Below are 25,444 nucleotides of genomic sequence, written 5' to 3'. Positions count from 1 at the left end.
CAGCAGAAGACATACCAATTTAAAATATGTACATGACATTACAATTATAATACAATTATCAGGAAGATGAACCAAAGCTCAAAGTACAAATAAATCAAATGGGAAAATGGCTGAAAATTTTATTTACAACTCTAAGGGTCAGTATGTGGCACGGGCATATTGTATTTCCAATTGCTGAAAGCTACTTCCTACCGCTAACTTCTGTGAACACATGCACACATACAAAAACACATCACAATCCTTAAGATCCAGAACACATCATGATCCCAAATAACCTTTTATTTAAAAAAGTATGTAAGTTTTAATATTATATATCTGAACTCAAATATAATTTGTCAAAAATAATGAGTGGCTCTCTGACAAATTTCTACTTAAACAGGGGGCAGCTTGTTTTAATGAGATTATTAAACGGAGACATTTAAACAATTACAAATTCCAGTTTAGATTTACCTGCCATGGCGGCATGCTGTGTACACGGAACCTTCTTCACTCCCAACAACAAAGTTGTTGACATCTCCAACAGGGAAGGACATAGATGTCACAGCTACTGCCTTTGACTGTTTATGAACCAATTCCATGCTATCCTACGTAGAAGAAAATTGAGGAAATGATAAACCTGCAATTTTTAATTTTCTAGTTTAATCGGTTTAAAAGCAATTCTTTTACTATAATACTTACAGAAATGTACTTTAAACGACGCAGGTTTGAAAATAAAGTATACATACAACTGTACTTAATACATGTTTAGTTTATAAACTTATAATACTATTATAAAACATTTATGAAAAACATAAGCTGGGATCAGTACAGACTTAAAAAATAACACTTGTCTCAAAATTTCAGTTTTCCAAGTTTAACCTACCTGTGGATGGGAAAGCATGTCCAGACTCCATGAACAAATTTTTCCATCAGTAGATATGCTAATCAGATTGTGAGCATTTTGTGTTCCAACAACATTTACACAATATACAGGATGCTAAAGAAAGATATTAAAAGAAGTTTTCTGGGATTATTTTACCAAAGAAATGAAACCGTTTTTACACTATAATCACAAGTATTCTGTTTCACATCAAAACAGTCTCCTATCTTGATGATATTTTTAATGTGAAGTTTGATGCTATTCTGTTGATAAACAAAATGTTGTCTCAGAAGATAGAAGAGTTTCTAATAAAACAGATTTCCAAAACAATACAAAAAAAAAAAAACAAACTGCCTTCATTCTTGGTGGCTAGATAAGGAACTCATACATCAAAGGAAACACATTCCGAGACTACTCTGATGGACACTACTAAGTATTTAATGGCGAAACAGCACAGGAGTCTAGTGGAAATAAGCTCTTTACTTACTGTGTGTGCAGCAGCTGACAGCGGAGTTCTCTGCACTGGAGTTCTTTTATTGCTACGGTTATCCCACAGCACAATTTGGCCTGAATATGTACCACCAACAACCAGATTTGGATGAAATTTTGCAAACGTAGCAGACATCACAGCTGACTATAAATAAGTAAGATTTTTATACTTAAGGTTCAAATGGAAGAAGCTTGTTATAAAAATAATTCTATATCCAAAACATCTTCCCTTTTATTATAAGGTATTAGAGATTATAAAAAGAAATTTATTTAAAATTTTCATTTTATTTTGGAATATAAAAATATACCTTTAGAACAGCTTTTGCCTTAAAGTCAAAAGTAATAATTATTTGCATAAATGTGTTCAATTTATAAAAAAAGCAAAAAAATTATTTCATGTGCTTACAGTATTAAATCAAAAGACAACTGGCTCTCCATTAGCCTCTAACAGTAATCTGACAACAGAGTATAAGTTAGTTGTGATTCAGTTAAGCGTTTTTTTCAGAATTATGATTATTATTAAAAGATTATAACTTATGCAACCAGAAAAGGCTTACAAATTCTAACCTTCCACTAAACCCACTTTAAAAATCTGCATCTGTTTCCTGCTTCAAACATATGTTTCTAGTTAAAACTATCTAGTTCCAATTCCTCAGGCCATGTATAAGTAATTCAGTGGGCCAACCATCTAATTGTATATTCAGCAAATAAGTTCCTGAGAAATTCCCTGTAGAAAAGACATTTTATAAAAGATTCCTTTTAAACAATCAATCACAATAACAGAAAATCACAACTGCAAAGGACTTTAGGTGTGATTAAACATAAGAGATGTCAGAAAAGCTACAAAAGGCATATCATGTTGAACTGAGAAGTCCTCAGTTTTCTGTTAACATCTGTTTGCAAATATGGGGTGGTTTAGTAAATGCCAATCCAATGAAATCATCATGTTGACAAGAAAAGAAAAAAGGCACTTGTCTAAATTCATTAATGAATTCTTAAACTTAGGGAAGACTGTTAAGAGACCATCTTACCTGGCAGTGAAACACATATTCGGGGGTAGTTTTTTTGTATTTCATATTCCATACAAGGGCCACACCATCCGGCTCGTGAGGAGCATCTTCATTGTTATTATAGGAAGCCACGAGTAGCTCTGGATACTGCTCACAAGAATCAAGTGGGAAAAAAAATGCTATGCGTGTAAGAATTGCCTCACATTCTTACTCAACTGTTTTTATCAATTGTTTTGCAAATACGAATACCTAACAGTTCCCCAAGAGAGATATCTCTAGAGTTAATGCTCAATGGGATGTTAACACAACTTTAAGTTACTACAAATTAGTTATTTAAAATGTTTTAACATTAAAACATTTAATAAAATGTTAAATGTTAATGTTAAAACATTTTATTAAAACATGCTGCAATTTTATCCAAAGGATTGAGTGAGCAACTGAAATCAGTAAACCTGGGTTGTGGCATAAATTCAATCTTGAGTTTTAAATATAAATAATGTTTCCAATCCCTTCTTCCAAAGTATATAAAATAAAATAAATATGATAACATTAGAACCATCATCCATTATTACCTTAAATGATATATATTGATTTAATTACATTTCCATAATTAAAAGTGTCTATTAATTTTAATTCAGAAATGAGTTAACAGTACCAATTCTGTTACAATTTACCTGAGATGACCAATCCAAACAACTAACAACACGATGTTTTGACCAACGTTCATCAAAAAATTGTCGATTTAATGATAGTTTAGCACCTGCTTGAATCTCTCTACAGAAAAAGACAAAACCCAAAAAAAGATGGTGTTATAACTTCTCACTCTTGATCTTAAAGTAATTTAAGTAATCTTAAAGTAATGTTGCTGAAGCCGTAATTTTAGCAATTAAATATTACCCTTCTTTGTCTTCTAAATCTCTTCCGCTGTAGTCAAAGAAGATGTTAATCTGCTCAGAAAGAGCTCTTTCTACAATTCTTGTGGAATGGTCAAAGAAACTTAAAAACTCCTCCGAGTGTAAGATTTGTTGCTTTTCTTCTTCAGTCAGCTCATGAGGGGGAGCTGGAAAACAAATGTTTTCCTGAAGTCTGATTTATGTCCATCAAATCACGTCAACTCACTATCAGTTTGGATCAGTGAATGCCACACATTTTTTTCCAACTAGGTTCGCCTCATCGATTTAGAGCATTTTATTCTACCTTAACACATAAATAATTTAAAAAATCTTAATTGGAATCAACAAAATTTTTTAAAGTTAAATTCTTTAAGATACCTTTACTATCATTTTCTTCATCTTTCTTTAAAGTTTTCTCTTCTTCTGGTTCAATAGGTGGTTTAGGAGTCACTACGTCATCTTCTTCCTCTTCATCTAAAAACACAGAGCAGTAACACAAAAATTATTTCTATGAAAATAACTGAACTTCTGAGCAATAGTTCAGAAGGTATCCAACTAACTTCAGATAAAAGCTAAAGATAAACCGCTGATAAGACAGAATGAGTAAAAATGATACAAACTTCATCAACACAATTTTAAAGAAAGAAATAAGTGGAACTTCTTGGTGTTTATACATACCTATGTGGCACCTCCAACAGTCATTCCAAATTTTGTAGCTACATAAACTGAAATAAGATATATATGCAACTAGGATAAATTCCTCATGGAAATCTCTAAAAGCTTGCAAGCATTTATCATTCCAGACAGAATAACATGTAACTCCTGCATAGTTTTATGTAGCATGCTGACACATTAATGCTGCAGAATGAAGAAAATCAAATGTCTAAAATAGCCTACAGAGCTGGCTGCTTACTTGTGATCTGAAACCATCAGTGTCTAATGGGTCTTCATATGGCATAAAGACGGCTTACATTAACTCTCAGGTTGCTATTTGAGAGGCAGATTTTAAAGATAATAGCTATGAGACCACATTTTCTATTCTGTCATTTTAAATGCAAGTCTCATTATGTACCGTTGCATGATGTGGCAATAAGCACTTAAAATAATGTTTTATTAACTTGAACAAAAATATATATTGAGATAATATACAATGCTTATAATAAGACTTTATTACTAAATCTCCTCTCCAAACCAAGAGATACCTTAAAATCACTTACTTTAGAATGTTTTAGAACATACAACTCTGCACTACACACTGGGATAGATTTTCTATGGAGAAAACGGTTATTTTCACTGCCTAAACAGATGTGTCATTTGTCTATAAGGGAATGGCAGCAGGCGTCTACAGCACAGTGCATCTGAAGTAATGAGGGCCTATTCAATAAGGGGACTTGTTAGTTATAGTCATTTCCCCAACCTATGTTCAAAATTATCTAAAGCACACATACATGCTACATACACAAAAGAACTGGTCAAGGATGGGAACCAGCTGCCAAGTCATGGTCCCAGCAGCCAGGCCAGCTGACAAGATAGCAACAACCAGATGGCACTGCCGGGGATTGTGTCTTTCTGCTGCAAGGTGGCAAAGGGATGGCACAACATTCTTCCGCTCGGCTGCTTCCAATCCTGTCTCTCCCCAATGGTGAGCCTGTGCAATTACCCACACTCCAGGAGGCCTACAGATAAGCCTTTACCCTGCAAACAAAATGCAGCTTGTAGGCCACACCAGCTGCCAAACCACACACATAGTGTTAGGTTTGGAGAGCTATGAAAATCTTTCTAAGTCTATAGTATAAGCAATAAAAATACAACCGTACCTGTAGGAGAGAAAGCTTTAAATGACACTGTATAATGCACACAATGATACAACCTCCAACTTAATCAAAATGATAATGACGTATGCCAATCCTACATTACTTGAAATTGAGCGATTTTTACGTTCTGACAAGTTTACAGAACTAGGATAAATGGCACGAATGATTTCAATATATGCTCATACTTTTGAACCAAATGGTGAAGGTTAAAATTTTTCCTTTCAAGGGCCTCAATCAGCCACAAAGGAAAACAGTAATCACTGTCTTTTCAGCCAGCCCAACCGCATTTGTCAGCCCTTTCTCCGTCAATGCAGCCAGAGCAATCAACCTGCCAAACATTCAGAATGGAAAAACAATCTGAAAATACAGGGTATAATGCACCTGCCAGTGAAAATGGCCATTTCAAGAAAAGCTAGTGATCTCAGTGACCCTGCTGAGGAGGCGGTGGTGCAAAGGGGAAAGAACACGTAAAAGAATTCTTAGTGATCGCCACTCTCTTGCACATTGACACTTCCTTACAAAGCATGCCAATTACAGCTTTTGTGCTACTTAAAAAAATGAAAGCTTTTTTTGGGCAAAATAATCACACAGAGAAACAGAAAGACAGTACTTCTTTTTAGATGAATTCTCATATACAACAGATTATTAATCTGAAAACAGTATAACTGGTAACAATTCTATACTGTACTGCTCAAACATTAGGATGAAATTCTACCATAAAATCACCTGCAGGTGTAATGTAATAAAATAGGTGAATTACATTTAACTCAGAAGCTGACTTTTAGAATGATATATTTACTTCAATTAAAAATGAAGTCTGAGAATATATATATATTCTATTTTCTGCTGTTAGCTATCCTAATCAATTTTGTTTACTAGCAGGGTTTACTGTATGTAAATCCTAAAATCAAAGAGAAGGATTTTGAGATACCCTGGACAGGTCATTCTTGAGCACTGTGAATTATAAATTACAGCCTCCTACCCACATTGTATTTTCCTCCCTCAACTTTGTTGCATTATACGGCTTCTAAGTACCATTTCCAATGACAGGTGTCAAATTCCTGTCATAATGCATATGGTCAGTACTTTAGTGCTAAGTGACCTCATAATCTACATATTTAACAGAAAAGATCTTGTTTATAGACACTCTTTTCCTTTTAAAATTTAAAATGTAAATGAAGTATGTTAGACAGTGATCTATATCTGCCTATTATACAGCATTTGCTATGCTATTTGCCCATATAGTTTACTTGTAGCTGAATGATGACTTACCATTTAGATACATGTTTTCAGGATTTTGTTTTAAAGTGAATGTACACAGCTCCCTTACTACATGGATTAAAAACTGATTTAAAAACTGTGATAGGTCAAAAGACTAAGCTAAATAAAATTTCAAGGAACATAAAACAAATGATCTGTTCTTAAAAACTACAAAAAATATTTCTATTATAAAGTTGGTCTTAGGCAATTATCTATATATACCAAATATCTGACGAAAACGCCCATCAGTAACATCAGATTAGAGAATGTTCCTCTGAACAAATACACTTCTCTTATTAAAAACTAATACAATAGCTACTAAATGACTATTAATTAACATGATCAAAAATATAGTATCATAATTCTGGAAATTTTCTAAGCTAGTCCTTATTACATGATAAACTATAATATATTAAAAACAGAAAAAGAATGCAACAGAGCAAGAAGACTGAAAAATGGAACTGCCATGTCACATCAATTTATTGATGAATATTCATTGCAATATGCTAAGTGGTTAACTCCATGCTTTCTCTGACAGGGAATCTAGGGTTATAAACTGAGCAGTAAAGAATGCATAAAGTAGCAGTTACTTTTAAAATGACAAATCTCTTGTCAATGAATGCTAAGACTAGGTTTAATGAACCATTGAATTTTTACTTTGAGTTAACATCAAAATTGTGATGTATTTTGGTGAGATGGAAAGAAAAGCTGTTCTGTAAATTAAGCTGCACCTAGAAATAACACCAAAGAATGAAATTCCAGTTGTCGGAATAATCTGTTACAATGGAGTAGGTTAATCAAAGTTAAATCATCTGTAAAATGGGTGGCTTTTGTTAAGCTGAGGAAAGGAGTCTACAGAGCAAGTTTTCTCATCTATATCTCACATTACATTTAAGAGACATCTGAGTTAAGAATAAGCGACAAAGTACACTTTGAATTATTTTAAAATATTATAACACATTTAACAGGTAATGTGTAACATTCTAGAGAATCCTCACTAAACACTGATACTTTTTAATCTATCACTTATCACAATTAATTCTCATTATGAAGTGAAAAACAAATCCCATCATTAGTGCATTAATGTTATTTAGGAAATACATTTGTTGTCTATAAATTTATTTTGTATTTTCATTATATTGGTGTGCCCTATTTTAAGATAATTTAATGTCCTATGGAGTATTCCTAAATTACACAGTAGGTTGATTATTCACGGTACAAAGGAAGTTGCCACCAAGTTCTAAAAATTAGAAAATTTGTTACATATAAAAACATAATTTTCAAAAATTCAACTTATGAATAACTTCACAAAATCTTTCATAAACTATTAGAGGGAAATGCTTTCATCATTAGTTTTAAAATATAAATTAGATATAAATAGTTTTCCTTTAAAAATTTCTAGATCAAAATCATTTGACCCACTTCATTTCAACCCATTTGTCCTTAATCTCATCTACTTACACCTTATTCTTTAAAATCAATATTAAGAGAACCTTATGTTGGGACAAAGCTTCATGAATGGATCAACAGAATCCACTCCTTTTATTATTTTTTTAAATAACATAGAGTGATATGCAAGGTCACTTGGATTTCCTTAATAATTTAGAGCTTCAACAAAGGAAGATATATAGCAGACTTTTTAATCAGGAAATATTTTGAATACAGATCTAATGCTAACTTGGGGGGAAAATAAGAAAGAAGTAAAATTTCAATTATACCATTTAACACAATTTGTCTCTCTACATGGTCTTTCTTATACAAAATTCAGATTTTATCTAGGCAGTAGTGGCATCATTTACATAGATCCTGAGATCTATGATGTCATAAATATTACATTTTTCTCAAGCCATAATTTCAGATATGCTGATTAATGGTCTTTAAGATTTAGAACAAACGCTTTAATTTTCAATTATATTTACATTCTCACAGATTCTCTAAGGGTTAAATGAATTTATTAAATACCTTATTTATTCCAGAATTTAAAAAAGAAAAATCAATTTTGGACAAGGGTAGTATCAACAAGAAGGCCCACAAATTTAGTCTACCTGGTAAGCGTGGATTACTGATAGATATTGAGATGATGCAATAAAAAAAACTTAGAGCTGTTTACATATAATACTTTTCTATACATTATAAATACTAATTGACGTTTCTGAGGAAAAATATCTGGTTACTAAACCAACACCAAAAGAAATTGTAAAACTCCACACAGATAAGAAATTGGAATAGCGTAAGAACTGCACTTCAGGGGAAATCAAAAGCCACGTTCTGGTTGTGGCCCTAGTATTCACCCACACTGTAAGGACAGGCTTGTCAATTAACTTCCTCAGGCCTCAGTTTCCTCTGATGTAAACAAACTGATTACATTAGGTGACAGGATTTCTTCCTCTTTGAAAATCTGTCTAAAAATAGCAACAAAAAAATTCATCCTGAAAAGGTAGGTAAGAAAAAATAATTCTATTTTCAAAAGAGTTAGACTTCTAAAAGGTAAGGGAAGAAAGTAACTTTTCCAGCAGTTTATCTGTGGGCACCATAAGAAGCTTTTTACCTGCCGAGAGAGAAATTGACTGAGGTCACATGTTCCTAGTCAATTTCATTCACAGTAGGTGCTTTAAGACAGCAAAGCACCTCAGTTCAGAAACAGTGCTACCAACTTACAGGGTAAACTTGAAACCAAGAAGATGGCTAGAATGGGGAAAAAGAAAAACAAAGCAAAAAACCAAACCAAAACAAAACACCCACTGCTTTTTAAAATAATAGATTCAGCCTTTAAAAAAAAAAAATGGTAGAGTTAAGCCTAACACCAATTTTTATCTTCAATTTAGTAACTCATATTACTTCTGCACTGATTACACTGCCTACCCAAGTTTAATTTACTGTCTGCTACACTCAAATTGTAATTTCAGCAATTCTGTCTCATGGTGAGTTTGGGAATTTGTTACATAATTCTTAAATGGAAACCAACCAGGCTAAGTTTGAGAACCACTGCATTAAAAAAATGGATGAGTACAAGTACAGTTCAGCACAAAGTGTTTTCATTAAAAAACCTTAATTTCAGCTTTTTTTCTTTCTTTCTAAAACTTTCCCAAATTGGGAAAAGAAACTTAATATAAGAGCCCTAGACATGAAAATAATTATAATAATACAGAAATGATTTCATTTTTATCAACAGCTCCAAAGGGCAAGGATGGCCCTATGGTAGCAGGATAAGTTTCTCATTCTCCTTCACTTACATAACTCAACTTGAAACAACAACAACAAAAATGACTTAGTGCCTTCATATACAGTGCATACTCCATAAAATTGTAGAATAGTGAATACTTGTTAGGTTGCAAATAGGACCTTTATTAATTGTAGTATCTAGGTCTAGTCTGCATAAGAACATTTAAAAGGTAGTACTGCTGATGCAGACATAATCAATAGAAACTAGGCTGAGTTCAAGTATCTTGTCACTTCAACTTCAATAAGAAAAATTACACATAGCACTATGAAAGATCAAAGCTGTTTATTCATTACTTAGACAATTACTATAAAATATTATCCGGATGCAGATATAAATTTAGCACATTATGGTCATTTTTCATTAAAAAAAAAAAAGAAATGTAACAAAAGGGGAGGTGCTATTTAATAAAACTTTTGTTTCAGTGATACATCTGTACCCACGTCTGTACTGTATTATACTATAAATTGAATTTTTATCATAGGTTACTATTATGAAAAGTAGCAAATGCTGCTTTAGTGGCAGCATGCGAGAGAAAGTACATCTTAGAATCAGACTTGGTTTAGAATCTTAGCTACTAGCTACATGACCCTTCATAAACTATCTCCTTCAGTTTTACCTTCTTCATGTGTAAAAAGAACCAATATTTGGTGAGAGGATTAGTGATAACGTGAAGTGCTTACACTATACCTGACATGTAGCACTCTTTGCTGTTGAAATTTTCAGCTATTAAACATAAAGTTTGAAGAACTGTTTACAAATAAATAGCTAAAATAATATATTTGAAAGATGCTAACATGTTTAATTTTGTTCAAAACATTCCGAGGGATACACAGGAACATAAAATAACACCACATTAGTATCTACGTAGTTTGTCACAATGGAATCCACAAAGGCTTTAAGGAGAATCTATAATGGTTTCATTTATAGATCTAAGAGCAAATAGAGATTAGAAAATTATATAGTCACATTAAACCAAGAACTGAGACTAATCATACTTTTTCACCAATTTCATCAATAATTATACTGTAGCATTAACACTTGAAAATAACCCATTTTCCAGTAGTTACTTCCAGAGTAAATGCATGAAAATTAATAACCCAAGTAAGCAAAATTATTCTCCACAGTAGATATAAACAATTAATTCCTTCACCAAATATTATGTTCTTACTACATGCCAGGCACTATTCCAGACCAGGTATTACAGCAGCTAAGAAGAAACAGTCCTTATTATGCTCATGGAAAATCTGACAAAGTTTGATGATGCTAAAAGCCTTGCTCCAAATAATTTAAAACTGAAAAGAATACAGTTTATTTTGTGCTTCTGGATCATCAGCCTATCTAACAAATCATGATCTTTCAAATTTTTAATTACTTGCAAAATAAAAATAGGAAAAAGAATTTTGTAAAAATGCCAGTCTTATACAGCTATACATTCAAATTAGTTCAAAGGCAGTAAGTTACATGTTCACACTTAAAAATTTACACACAGGGGCACCAGGGTGGCTTAGCCAGTTAAGCATCTGACTTCGGCTCAGGTCATGATCTCATGGTTCATGGGTTCAAGCCCCACGAAAAATTTAAAAAAATAAAAAATAAAAATTTATACACATCTCAAAAATTAGCAATTAAAATGCAAATTTCAAACAGGATATAAAACCATATGTGTATATATATTTGTGTGTGTGTGTACATATACACAGAATTTTTGAAAAAATAGATTACAGAAAACTGGAAATATTAACAGCGGCTATTACACAATGGAATCGTGTATCCTTTATACACATAATATCCTTTATACACATAATATTTTTTAATATATATCCTTTATACACATATTTTTTAATATATAATTTGTAAAATTGGTTTCCATACAACACCCAGTGCTCATCCTACACATAATTAAAAAAAATTTTTTTAACGTTTATTCATTTTTGAGAGACAAGCGTGAGCAGAGGAGGGGCAGAAAGAGAGGGAGACACAGAATCCAAAGCAGACTCCAGGCTCTGAAATGTCAGCAAAGAGCAGACACAGGGCTTGAACTCACAAACCATAAGGTCATGACCTGAGCCAAAGTCGGACACTTGACCGACTGAGCCAACCAGGCACCCTATATATATATTTTTAACTGAAGTGTAATTGTCACAAATATCCTATTAGTTTCAGGTATACATCATAGTGATCTAATATTTTTATACACTACAAAATGACCCCAACAATAAGTCTAGTTACCATCTGTCACTATGTGAAGTTATAATATTGAGTATATTCTCTATGCAGTAATTATATTCCCATGACTCATTTATTTTATAACTGGTAGTTTGTACCTCTTAATCCCCTTCACTTATTTCACCCACCCCCAACATGTGCCCCCTCTGGTAACCAACAGTTTGCTTCCTGTATCTATGAGTCTGTTCGGGTTCTGTTTCGGGTTTTTTATCGTGTTTTAGACTCCACATACAAGCGCAAACATACAGTAACTTTCTCTTATTTCACTTAGCATAATACCTTCTAGGTCCATCCACGTTGTCACAAAAGGCAAGAGCTCATTCTTTTTATGGCTGAGTAGCATTCCATTGTTTATATACACACTACATCTTCTTTACCCACTCATCTATAGATGTACACTTAGGTTGCTTCCATATTTTGGACTATTGTAAACAATGCTGCAATGAACATAAGGGTGCATATAATGTTCAAATTGGTGTTTTCATTTTCTTCTGATAAATACCCAGAGTGGAACTGCTGGATCACATGGTGACTCCATTTTTAAGTTTTTGACAAACCTCCACACTGTTTTCTAGAGTGGCTGCACCAAGTTACATTCCCACCAATAGTGTACAAAGGTTCCCTTTTCTCCACATGCTCACCCAACATCTGTTATTTTTTGTCTTTTTGATTCTACCCAATATGACAGGTGTGAGGTGATATCTCACTGTAGTTTTGATTTGCACTTCCCTGATGACTAGTGACGTTGAACATCTTTTCATGTGTCTATTGGCCATCTGTATGTCTTCTTTGGAAAGAGGTCTATTCAAGTCCTCTGCCCATTTTTTAATTGAGTTTATTTTTATATTGTCTAAGTTCTTTATATATTTTGGATATTAAACCCTATTCAGATGTATGATTTGTTAATTTCTTTTCCCATTCGATAGGTCACCTCTTTGGTTGATGGTTTCACAAAAACTTTTTAGTTTAACGTAATCCCATTTGCTTATTTTACTTTTTGCTGCCCTTGCCTGAGGAAACTGGTCTAAAAAAATATGGCTAAGACTGATGTCAAAGAACTTACTGCCTATGTTTTCTTCCAGTCCAGGAGTTTTATGGTTTCAGGTCTTATACTGAAATCTTTAATCCATTTTGAATTTATTTTTGTGTATGATGAAAGATAGTATCCTAGTTTCATTCTCTGTATTTTCTAAATTCTCTATGATATACTACTGTAATAATGAGAAAAAAAATTATTTTAAAAAAACAAAGAACTCTTCACTTAAACTCAATTTAAGTCTACTATGATGGCACTGACCAAAATTGCTTCAGAATGCTTTACATTTCAAACATTCCAAGATGCATTTCATAATTATGATGGAATAACTAAAAATAAATCTCCAAATTATTAGATGAAGAGGGGCGCCTGGGTGGCGCAGTCGGTTAAGCGTCCGACTTCAGCCAGGTCACGATCTCGCGGTCCGTGAGTTCGAGCCCCGCGTCAGGCTCTGGGCTGATGGCTCGGAGCCTGGAGCCTGTTTCCGATTCTGTGTCTCCCTCTCTCTCTGCCCCTCCCCCGTTCATGCTCTGTCTCTCTCTGTCCCAAAAATAAATAAAAAACGTTGAAAAAAAAAAAAATTATTAGATGAAGAAAGACAGCCTAATATACTTTTTAAATGAGTCATTGTGCCCTAATTTTGGTTATTTTGCTCACTTTTTGAGTTAACATATCTAATGATGTAGCTTCAGAGAGATATTAAAATACTTGAATATACTAATTAATAAAATATTATTTTCCAGAAATTACGGAATCCTGCAGTATTAGTATTCTCCATACTGATAGTTCAACACTTTATCTTTCCTTTTTTAAGTTGCTTATGTCTTTAGTTTACCATCAGTGGCTTTTTTTTCTAGTAAGATGAGGATTTTTCCACCTGTGAAAGCAATCTTACCAATCAATGGAGCAATAGAACTGAGAAAACGTATCCATAGAAATGAACATTTGCATGATCAAGTAAAAAAAAAACTACTTACGATAAAAATGTTACCCTGATTTCCTCAAATTTTTCCAAGCGTAATAGTATGGTTTTTTGGGGAACAAGAGGAAAGTCAACAAAAAAGTTTAAGGTATTTATTTCATTTCCATCCTTAGTGGGCAGGGAAAGGAGAGTTGTTAAAAAGTGCATGTGATAATCTACTATTAAATAAAAAAAAGACTTAAACAGGTATATCCTAATACCTTTTGAGGTATATATAAACATGAAAATTTAAAGATTTTCTTTGGTAATAGCCAGAGGTTTCAAGGATTTTTTTCTCCTTTTTGTTTACTTGTATTTTCTAGACTTTCTGAAGTGAATATTACTTTTGTTTCTCCTTCAGGGAGAAATACAGCAATGCAACTAAAATTTTAAAAATTTGATAAGTAACATTTTAATGTTTGATATTCCATTATTAAATAGGAATCTTCCTGGCCAAAGAGAAAAAAATGTTCCTTATGCACAGATTGCTAAATGGAAAATTTATTACAGGTCCAAAATCCAAAATATCAACAACTCTAAAATCCATAACTCATTTGGTGGTAAACCCTGACCACAGATAAAGCTATTTACAATTATTATTTATCTTACTTAGTTTGAACAGTCATATCTTCTGCTGCCAAAATATTAATGTCCAAGATGCTGCTGGAGTATTTACTTATGGTACATCTACTTTGCTAGTAACTTCCAAAATCTGACAAATTCTGAATTTGAATACATATATGGCTTCAAAGGTTTCAGATAAGAAACTGTGGATCTTATGTAAACCTCTTTTGTGTCATAAATTTATTAGCCTCACTGGAAAACATAAGAACTAGCATATTAACTTCATGCTTGAATCATTAACTATCTGATGAGATTTTAAAAATTAGTCCCTAATGTAAAAAAGGTAACTCCTTCTGGTTTAAGAATCAAAGGACTCCACATTCAATGTCTGTGTATACTTCTCTCCATTACGCACAGATTAAAGATTGCTTATAAACTCAATATAATTGAGCCCTTAGATCACAAAAGAAAAAGTTTAAGAATTAGGTCTAGATTTGTTCATTAATACGAATAACAATGATAGCGTATCAGAATATACATGCTCTACAGAAAATAATTTACATGGTTTCATTTACTATGCGATATACTACTTTAGAGGATTATGCTCAGTGACAGAGAAATAGATTGCTAACCTTTTCTGCTTCTAAAACAGCACATATCAATGACAAAATGAGGATTAAAAAACTCAAGTTTATGCCACTATAATTAAAAACCATAATCACAGCTTATAGTTTTATTAACTTCTAGAAGTTTTAAAACTCTAAGAAACAAATACATCAATACAGAAACCTTAGTGTATTAGTTTCATATTTCCCTAAGAAAATATGCCAAAAAAAAAAAAAAAAAAGGAAGAGAAAAAAAGAAAGAATCCATTTATTCAATATGGAAGCTTAATGCTCATCATATTAAGGATAGATATTCACCTTCTTTGGGCTGAGCCATAACTGGAGTCTGAGTTTCCTTTGTATATGTGACGATTTCTCGAGGAGGAAAGTCAACTTGTGTAATTTTAGCCATTCCAAGTTTAATAGGTCCTCGTCTAAATAAAGACAAATGTTTTTAAATACAACAAATGAAACATTTTGACTACATCAAATCATGTTATTTTGGAAAATTAAGAATTAAACATTATGTGTCCAACACTATAATTTAAAACCCTGTTTTATTCAAGAAATTTTAGATGAACAATGAATTGGCTTCATTTTAAGAAAAGAAATTTAGAAGGTAGCAAAAACAAAGATATTTCTGAATCATTCATTTATTTTTCACCTTAAAATGGAAAATAATTTAGTTTCTTAGAGCAAATGTGTGCATAATAGAGTAAGAGGATAGGAATTTCAGAGTGGACTGCTAAATATTGTTGGTTATAAGAAATGCTCTTAGCAGGAGGATAGGAATCTTGACTTTTCTGAAGAGTCAGGTATACAGACCTCACTCAGTCCACATTTCATTTCCTTCACCATTAGGAGACTTCAGCTTTAAAAATGGAAAATAAGTTTCTCTTGAAAGCCTTTTTTCTACTTTGCAGAAATTGAGAATCATAAAGTCAATTTAAATTAAAAATTTTAAATCTCTAATCTCTGCATGGTCAGTACTGTCCTTGATTCACACATGGACAAACTATAGTACAGACTGTCTATACTTGAACTAAAGTAACAGGTATTTTGAATACCATAAAACTACTAAAGTCACCTTCTGTTTTAAACAGAGGGAATACATTCTTTTTTGATAAACAAAAAAAGAGAACTGTAACTGAGGAAAATGGATCAAATAAAAAATATCTTTTTTTTTGGTTTATTAGAATATCTAAATTCTAAATCAAATAATGTGGTATGCTTACAAACTCCCAAAGAAATTCTCAATTATAAGACTGTCTTAAAAGAACATCTAATAAAAGCACTGCTGTAACTTCTAGAATATCAAGCAGGGTATGTATGCACACATACATACATACACACACAGGGTACGTATACACACATACATACATACACACCCATGAATACATATATATACATATATACGTAATATAGTAACTTTTCTTATAAAACATCATTTTCAAAATCTTATACAAAAAAATAAAATTAGTACATTAAATGGATTAATTTTCTCTAAGGTTCTAAATGTGGGCCATAATAAATTTTTAATGTGTTTTCCACTTTAGGAATTATCTTAGCTTCAAAGGGAAAAAAATGCATAATCAAAGAATTAAGTGGGAAAACTTACTCTGACTTTAGACATAATTCCAAAAGGTGTTGGTCATGTGTTTTAGAAGGTACAAATTATCAGTGTAAAACAACTATCTGAGTAAGGAACAATGGCATCTATAAACATTTATAATTTGACTGGAATAAATAAATGAGTGAATGAATGAATTAATGAATAAATCAATACAATCTGGGGCCACGGTATAGATGACCAACAGCTCTGTTCCTCTTGAAACCTTCTAAGGAAGGAATCATCAGGAAATATTAATATAGGAAAATAAATTAATATTCATATCTAGTAACCCAGAAAAGTTTCAATTGTATGTAGAACATATATCAGAAAAAATCTAGGAAGTTTGTAACACAGCTTAGAAAATTTTACATCAAAAACACAGAAATAAAAAAAAGGACTTTGGAACTTAAACAGGTAAACTTAGGGTACCTAAAAAATCATATACATAAAATATTTCTTTCACTAATGATAGAGGATAAATGAGGTGTCACAGTAAAATATTAACTCTTTCCCTAACTGTATAATGTACATTAGAAATTTAAGTAAAATTAGGACAGTTTCACAAAGAATCAAATTAACTATAAAAGAGGGAAGGTAAAAAATCTATTCAATACCCCAAATCGGAATCTGAGTGAAGCTGAAGAACTGATGGATCTGTATCCCAATGCAGCGTCCTAAACGGTTGTAGGACAACCATGAAGCGTTAGCAAAAAAGGCCATACATTAGTCAAGCAAATACATTCTATGAATAGGTAAGCTAAAATACTATTCACAATTAAAAACCACATGTTCTGGTTAGTATGAAAAAAAACACGAGGTATCACTCAATGCTTAGTGCATGCCATAAGCATAATGTGGTTAAAGATGCAAACACACAACCCAGAAGAGTTAAAGGCAGTATTTTGAGACTACAGGAAACTAGTATTGCATAATAATGGACAAGAACAGCCAAAGCATACAACACAAATAATATATTATTTTTGGATATCAAGTTAGGCTATAAAAATAGCCAAACTTTTAATTTTCTTAATTAAAAAAACATTAGTAAAAACATCTTAGTTAACATATTATAATCTTGCCCAAAGCATTAAATGTGTGCAGGAAATTGTCATATTGGTAAAGGAAATGAATCAACACATAAGCCTTTTGGTAAGAAAACCAAAGACTATTCCACTGGGATACAAAAAAGCTAAAGTTTCCAAAATGTGACCCCTATGTAATTTATGGGTTAAGCACTGCCTTGGGCTTACATGTCATCTGCTTTAGAAAGCAACTAAAGATTTCTGTCTCTAGGAAAAGATAAATTTTTCCAGGAAAAGTGTTTTATGTTCAAAGGACTTACCTAAATAAACTCCTAAAGAATATTAATTCTAAATAAATATTTGGTTGTGTTTTAGCCTTGCCTACTGGATAAATAACTTACATGGGACCTTTTCCACTTAAGCCAAATCTTATATGACTAAAACAAAAGGTACTTTATCACACTGGCATTCTTATAAGTTAACAGTATATAAGATAATTAGGTATAGTACTATATGATGCTCATAGTCCTTCATAAAAAAGTTAAGCACAATATATTCAGTACTACCATTTTTGTCAGATGTTTCTCATTTATATAGAGTTATAACATATAACTAAGATAGCTATAATATTTAAATACAACAAATCATTTCTATACTTTACTTCCTATATAATTTATCAATAAAAACTTTCAGATGAATTGAGCTAGGGAAATTCTTCATATTAGAAATATAAAGATTCTGGGATTTAAACAGGATTGTGTATAATGTATGTAAAGGTCACTCTGAAGATCTACTTTGTACTAAAAGCAATGAACAGCAACAAACTTAGGCTTTGTTGAATCAGAGGGGGGTTCTATGAGCTGCTCTCCAAGGAATGTTCTGTCCACAGCCTTTACATTATATGAGAGGGATAACTGTTATCAGTGACATACAGCTCCTTATTGAGGATGCCATTTAAGTCTAAAATTAAGAAAAACTTTGCCTCAAAATACAGCCATTACTGAAAATACATTGTATAACATACAGAATTATATTAAAGGCATCAATAGACATATAAAGTGAAATTCCAACATAATCTAAAAGCCTGAAAGAAAAACTCATCAAGAATGGAAAAAGGAACACAAAGTATGGATTACCCAACTGAGTAACTGTCAGCGAAATTTTAGACATAAGAGAAGTGCTAAGAGAACTAGAAACTTAATGAAATGCAACTCCAAATCTACAAAGTTAGAGAGAGAACACTTTTCATGGCCTTTTATATTTATTCGTAAATTATAACCAGGCCCAACAGAAATTTTTGGCATTTAGAAATAGTGATTCAGATATGTCTTAATACCATACTTGGTAATGTCTAATGTATCTTTTCCTACTTCTTGAGTGTACTAATCTTGGACGTCTTGCCAAGTAAGTGCAGAGGTTCATACATTTCACACATCTTCATGTATTTTTCCGTTGATACTTTTTATTCTCTTCATTTTTTCATTACCAACATGCCTGCTCAGTTCAAGTTCATTCTGTTTCATTCTCAGATCTTAGCATTCTTTTCAAACAGATTTTTTTTTAATGTTTTATTTATTCTTTTTTTTATTTTTATTTTTATTTAAAAAAAAATTTTTTTTTAACGTTTATTTATTTTTGAGACAGAGAGAGACAGAGCATGAACGGGGGAGGGTCAGAGAGAGAGGGAGACACAGAATCTGAAACAGGCTCCAGGCTCTGAGCGGTCAGCACAGAGCCCGACGCGGGGCTCGAACTCACAGACCGCGAGATCATGACCCGAGCCAAAGTCGGATGCTTAACCGACTGGGCCACCCAGGCGCCCCTGTTTTATTTATTCTTGAGAGAGAAAGAGAGAGAGAGGCAGATAGACAGACAGAAGATGAGTGAGGGAGGGGCAGAGCAAGAGAGGGACACAGAATCTGAAGCAGGCTCCAGGCTCTGAGCTGTCAACACAGAGCCTGTCGGGGCTCAAACTCACAAGCTGTAAGATCATGACCTGAGCCAAAGTCAGATGCTCAACCAGCTGAGCCACCCAGGCGCCCCTTAGCATTCTTTTTAAAAGCCATGTATTTAGAAATGCTATTATTTCACTGCCAATAGCACCAATTAATCAACAAGATTAACTATCTCTCTACTATGGAATCTGGAGATGATGCAGAACTCATAGTTTTTACTCTTGTATGTATACATATATACATAAAAAAGAACATACACAGCTCTCTTGAAAATTAATGATTAAAACTGAGTCTGTGCTCTCAAAGTGGACAATGTATGTAGTACGATTAAAAAGATAACAAGGTCATCTCACTCAAAAAGAGGAATTTTTTTCCTCCCGTTAAACTTCGAAGAAACTAAATTTTATATTCATTATCTAATAAGAACAAATGCCTCTGAAGATATTTAAGTACCTATTTTCTTGTTTTATTACTTACCATTAAAAACCTATACTTTAAACTTAAACACAAGTTAGCACACTATGCTTAGAACTTTACAGTACAGTGAATATCTTAAAATTAATTATGTAATCACTAGAATGTAAGTTCCATGAAGGCAAGGGCCATGAATATTTTATTTTCTGTGGTAACCTATACAGTATTTAACATTAAATTGGCAATTTGATAAATGTGTTCCATATACAAATAAATATTTTTCTTAACAGCGTTTACTTCCTATACCAATTCACAGTATTTCAATGGTCTCTAATAAACTCTAAGTTTCCCAGTGAGACTCAGAAGGATATGTTCTTCTTTTTTTTAATATATTTTTTGAGGTTTGTTTATTTATTTTGAGAAAGAGAGAAACGAGGGGAGGGGCAGAGAGGGGGCGGGAGGAGAGAATCTCAAGCAGGCTCTGCACTGTCAGCACAGAGCCCGATGTGGGGCTTGAACTCACGAACTGTGAGATCATGACCTGAGCCGAAATCCAGTGTCAGATGCTTAACCAACTGGGCTACCCAGGTGTCCCATCAGGAGGACATGCTCTAATTCAAATTTAAAAAACCAAGTAGATGTTATACAGTAGTTTTGAAAGCAAACTTGCTAATACTCCATTTAAAATTATCTTTCTACTCCTATTCAAAATCAAGAACAGGGAGTGCAAAATGAACAAAGTATAATATCTACATAAAAATAATGTATAATGAAATAAACAAATTTAATAAATATAATAATTCTTTGGGTAAATATTTGTATTACAAGAATGTTGTAGAAGAGGAAAAAAAGCCTTCTCTTGAAAATACCACTTGCTGGGGCGACTGGATGGCTCAATCAGCTAAGCATCCGACTCTTGATTTTGCTCAGGTCATGATCTCACAGTTGTGAGATCGCCACAAATTGGGCTCTGTGCTGGGCATGGAACCTGCTTAGGATTCTCTCTCTCCCTCTTGCTCTAGCCCTCCCCTGCTCGTGCAGAGGCTCCCGAAAGAGAGAGAGAGAGAGAGAGAGAGAGAGAGAGAAAGAAAGAAAGAAAGAAAATACCACTTGCTTATTACAAAAAGAATATTAATACATTTGTATAAAAGTACAGAAGTATGAAGTATGAAACAAATTTAGCCTTAAAATTGAATGTAGACTAAATAAATTTAGTCTTTATAATATATACTATTTTATAAGGTACTATTATTTCTGAAAAAAAGTTCTGATTTTTCTTAAATGATAATTATATCATTTACCTCAAATGACAGTATAGCTTAGATTTGTAATTTCAGTTCTATTTATAAAACAGTTTTGGAAAACATAGCTCAAATACAAACTGGTGAGACTTTTGTGTTTTCTAATTGTTAACGATAACTCGATTATTCAGGAATTAATTAAAATACTGAGTTTATTATCTAGTTCCTTGCTTCTTTTTTCTTGCCTGCTTTTTTGATACTCATTATTTATTTATAACCTTAATCAGAGGAACTCAGGCACAAAGAAGATAGAACTTCTCATGTTTATTTCTTATTAAACAGTGTGTTAAGAAATTGCTCGGAGGAGGACATTTAACTTCCTGCCCAAAATAAGGATTCTGAATAAAGATTTTAACTATGTTTAATCTCATTCCAGCTCTCACAAGGAGTCAAAAAGCGCGATGCTGTTTTTCCTTTTATTTTTTTTTAATGTTTATTTATTGAGGGGGCAGAGAGAGAGAGAGAGACAAGACAGACAGACAGAGAATCCCAAGCAGGCTCCATGCTCAGCACAGAGCCTGACACAGGGCTTGGTCTCATAACTGAGATCATGACCTGAGCTAAAATCAAGAGTCGGGCGCTTAACTGACTGAGCCACCCAGGCGCCTCAATCCTGTTTTTAAAAGACATGTTGTTAGCATGACAGAAAGGAATAATAATACTTTCCTTGATACAATCTTTGGAAAGAAGTGAAATCTTACTGAACTTTGGAAAAGCAAGTCTCAACATGTGTGCAGGATCCTAAAACAAACATGAAATACAGTTTACAAGGAAGACGTGAGTACAGAAAAACTTGGGGGTAAACGTTTATCAAGTGAGGTATAACTGACATATTACACTATATTAATTTCAGGTATGTAAAATAATGATTTGATATTTGTATATATTGTGAAATGATCGCCATAATTCTAGTTAACATCTATCATCATACATAGTATTTTTCTTATGATGAGAACTTTTAAGATCTACTCTCTCAGCAATCTTCAAATATGCAGTACAGTATTATTAACTGTAGTGATGATGCTGTACATTACATTCCCATGACTTATTTGATAACTGCAAGTTTGTACCCTTTGAGCCTCTTCACCCATTTCGACTGTCCCCTATCCACTACCTCTGGCAACCACCAATCTGTTCTCTTTAACTACGGCTTGGATTTTTTTTTGGGGGGGTGGGGAGGTCTTAGATTGCACACATAAGTGACATAATTCAATATTTGTCTTTCTCTCACTTATTTCATTTTGCATGAAATTTCATTTTGTATTTCATTTTGCCCTTGGGACACTAAACGCTCTTTTTTTTAATTTGTTTTTAATGTCTATTTATTTTTGAGAGAGAGAGAGAGAGAGAGAGAGACAGAGACAGAGTGAGGGGGGGGGAAGGGGCAGAAAGAGAGGGAGACACAGAATCCAAAGCAGGCTCCAGGCTCTGAGCTGTCAGCACAGAGTCCGACACAGGGCTCAAACTCATGGACTACAAGATCATGACCTGAGCTGAAGTCTGATGCTTAACTGACTGAGCCACCCAGGCGCCCCAGGACAGTAAACACTCTTAATGTTTCCTTAGCAGTTATCTCTATTTGATATTTTATGCACTATTATTTTCTATCCTAATTAGAACTAGTGACTCAATAGAACACAACTGAAATGTTTAAGTGAATTCTTTAGATTTTCAATTACTGAATGGAGAATTAAGCACAACAAAGAGGTTTTACACCATTTATAAACTATTTCACACTATATTTATACTATTATATTTATACTATTTTATATTATCATACACTATTTACACTATTTATACACTATTTACATTTTTCATATATATTATATATACAAAACCTTTACACAATAACTCATGCAGTAGGCTTAGACAAAAAAATTAAATGAATTAAAACTCTATTTTCAATATAAAATACCATAAAATCAGTCTGATTTAATCAATGGGGACAATTAAAATACTATTAAAAAAATTTCCCCCAATTTATAACAAATAACTTCTATGACAATTTAGATTTCAAAATGTTAGGTTCAACACAACTATTTAGAATCCCTCTAAAGCATCAATGGTATCTGGGCACTAAATGCATTCTATCATTAAAATATTTTTAAAAATTTACTGTACCTAGATCCCACTGCGCCATCTCCAGAGTCTTGGCTTCCAGCTTCACTTGGTGTGCTCACAGATTTGGAGGATGGAGACATAGGAGGAGGGACTAAATAGTGAAATAGACAGGTATCCGCTGTTACTACACGCAGAGGTTGCTCAGCTTATGACGTTTCAAAAGTAATTTAACATGAAGTAATTAACAAAAAAGAAAAAATGGCAAACCAAAAAACAAAAATACATGAATGAAAATGAACAGTAGAAAGAAGAGGAAAAAGACAAAGTTAACAATGCATGCTGACGATTCATGCAATTTCTCTGGCAAAATGCATTTGGGCTTTATATTAAAAAAAAAAAAAAGCAAGATTATGAAAGGATGCATCTTCATCCCAGCCAACACCAAATGTGGGCACTAATTTTCAAAGGAGAGCATTCCTTCTCCCCTAACTTCTCACTTTTAAGATCACCAGATTATAAATATTATTTATAATTGCTGTCAAAATCAAAACTCTGAAATATTCTTCAGAAGTCATTTGCTTTCTGATTTTCTGATATTTCAAAATGTTATTTTTTGTCTAACAACTTTTTATTTTAGGAATTAATGCCTTAAATGATCTCATTTCCCCCTCCCCCGCCCCAACAAGAAAAGGGGCCAATTTAGAGAAATGACTACAGCTAAAGGAATGGCTCCTTTAAAATGTCCATTAGTTTCCAGCAATTTGGGTGAAAAATGTAAACAGGCCATAAAATAGCATGCCTTCTAGACATGATGCATAACATAAAGTGATGCATGCAACTTAAACAAGGCAAGACTTATGATAACTTCCTTACCCCAGTATTCAGAAAAAACTGAAGTGTACAAACAAAGATACAGACACCCAAAATATTCTTAATCCCTTCTTATAGAAAAATATACATTTTTCATAGTATATAAAACAAACAGCAAATGCTTTCCCCTAAATCATCACTCTTAACATTATATACCAACAATTAAACGTGCACATTTCATGCTATTACGTTTGTAAAACATTTTGATTACCATTGCAGGAAGTATAGGAGGATCATCACTGCCATCTTCTGGTTAAATTTTACCATAAATGTCCCCCATCCCAAGTATCTTTTTAAAATAATTTTTCAGTATACAATATTAAGTGACTAACACATTTTATGTTGAGCTGCAAGCTGCTGTTTTAATAGTGTATTGAAAAGAAGGTGAGTTCCTAGTTATAAAGGAACTAATCTAAAGAAGTATATATTTAATTAAAAATCTGTTTTGGGGATAGTTGCATTCACTGAATCCTTGAAATTATGTTTAATTGTTTATACATGATACAATAAAAAAGGGGGTTTGCTAATCTAACAAAATGTACTAGTATGATGAATTACATTGTTTTTGTAACGTAAGCTCTACACCCAATGTGGGGCTTGAACTCATGACCCCAAGACCAAGAGTTGCATGCTCTACCAACTGAGCTAGCCGGCTGCCCCTACGATGAATTACATCTTAAACACAGGTACAAAACTAACCATCCCTATGTTTTCAATGGTAAATTCTATTGGTAACCAATAGTAAGATTAGAAGGGGAAAAAAATCATAGCTAGAAGGTTTCCCAAGACATAGTGGTTAATTCTCGCTTAAAATCAAATGTTTCTAACTTTGTGATTAAATCTCTCAGAAACAATGAAAAACCAGGACACCTTCATATAGTTTACAGGTGGATGGCACTGTGCTAGGTGCTGCGTGTACAACTCAAAGTAGCTAAACATGATCTGTATCATGATCTGTATCATGATATCATGATCTGTATCAATAAAGGAATATTAATGTCCCCTAACTTCACTTAGATCACATTTCCTCATCTTTTTGTATATCTCTCAATGTGAGGCTTCCCCTAGTCTAAATCCCAACAGGAATAAATACAGGAATAAATAGTATCTAACAGGGGCTTGCCAACTATGCTGTAAAGCACAAATATGTTTATTATAGTGAGACACCATGATTTTTTCATATTAAAGATTTTTAAAGAAGAAATTTTGTATCCTTTAAGTTACATACTTAACTTCATGCTTAGGAAAATAATTTGTCTAGGTATACAT

At 32.9% G+C, this 25,444-nt stretch overlaps 1 protein-coding gene across 4 annotated transcripts in view; it reads right to left on the bottom strand.

Moving 5' to 3' along the window:
• Positions 1-25,444, bottom strand: part of DYNC1I2 (dynein cytoplasmic 1 intermediate chain 2) — a 58,780-nt gene that overhangs the window by 19,718 nt on the left and 13,618 nt on the right. For 3 of the 4 annotated variants that reach the window (XM_042949120.1, XM_042949122.1, XM_042949123.1), the window contains exons 4-13: positions 23,366-23,456; positions 17,167-17,226; positions 15,259-15,374; positions 3,630-3,725; positions 3,256-3,418; positions 3,033-3,132; positions 2,380-2,505; positions 1,347-1,493; positions 863-976; positions 451-584 (exon numbers count right to left, since the gene is read on the bottom strand). In XM_042949120.1, the coding sequence (XP_042805054.1) occupies positions 451-584; positions 863-976; positions 1,347-1,493; positions 2,380-2,505; positions 3,033-3,132; positions 3,256-3,418; positions 3,630-3,725; positions 15,259-15,374; positions 17,167-17,226; positions 23,366-23,456 (1,147 nt within the window). The remainder of the gene's footprint in view (positions 1-450; positions 585-862; positions 977-1,346; positions 1,494-2,379; positions 2,506-3,032; positions 3,133-3,255; positions 3,419-3,629; positions 3,726-15,258; positions 15,375-17,166; positions 17,227-23,365; positions 23,457-25,444) is intronic. The other variant, XM_042949124.1, reaches the window with a different exon arrangement.

This window comes from Panthera leo, chromosome C1 (genome assembly GCF_018350215.1).
Source record: "Panthera leo isolate Ple1 chromosome C1, P.leo_Ple1_pat1.1, whole genome shotgun sequence".
Classification (NCBI taxonomy): domain Eukaryota; kingdom Metazoa; phylum Chordata; class Mammalia; order Carnivora; family Felidae; genus Panthera; species Panthera leo.
This window is presented reverse-complemented; position numbering and strand designations above follow the sequence as displayed.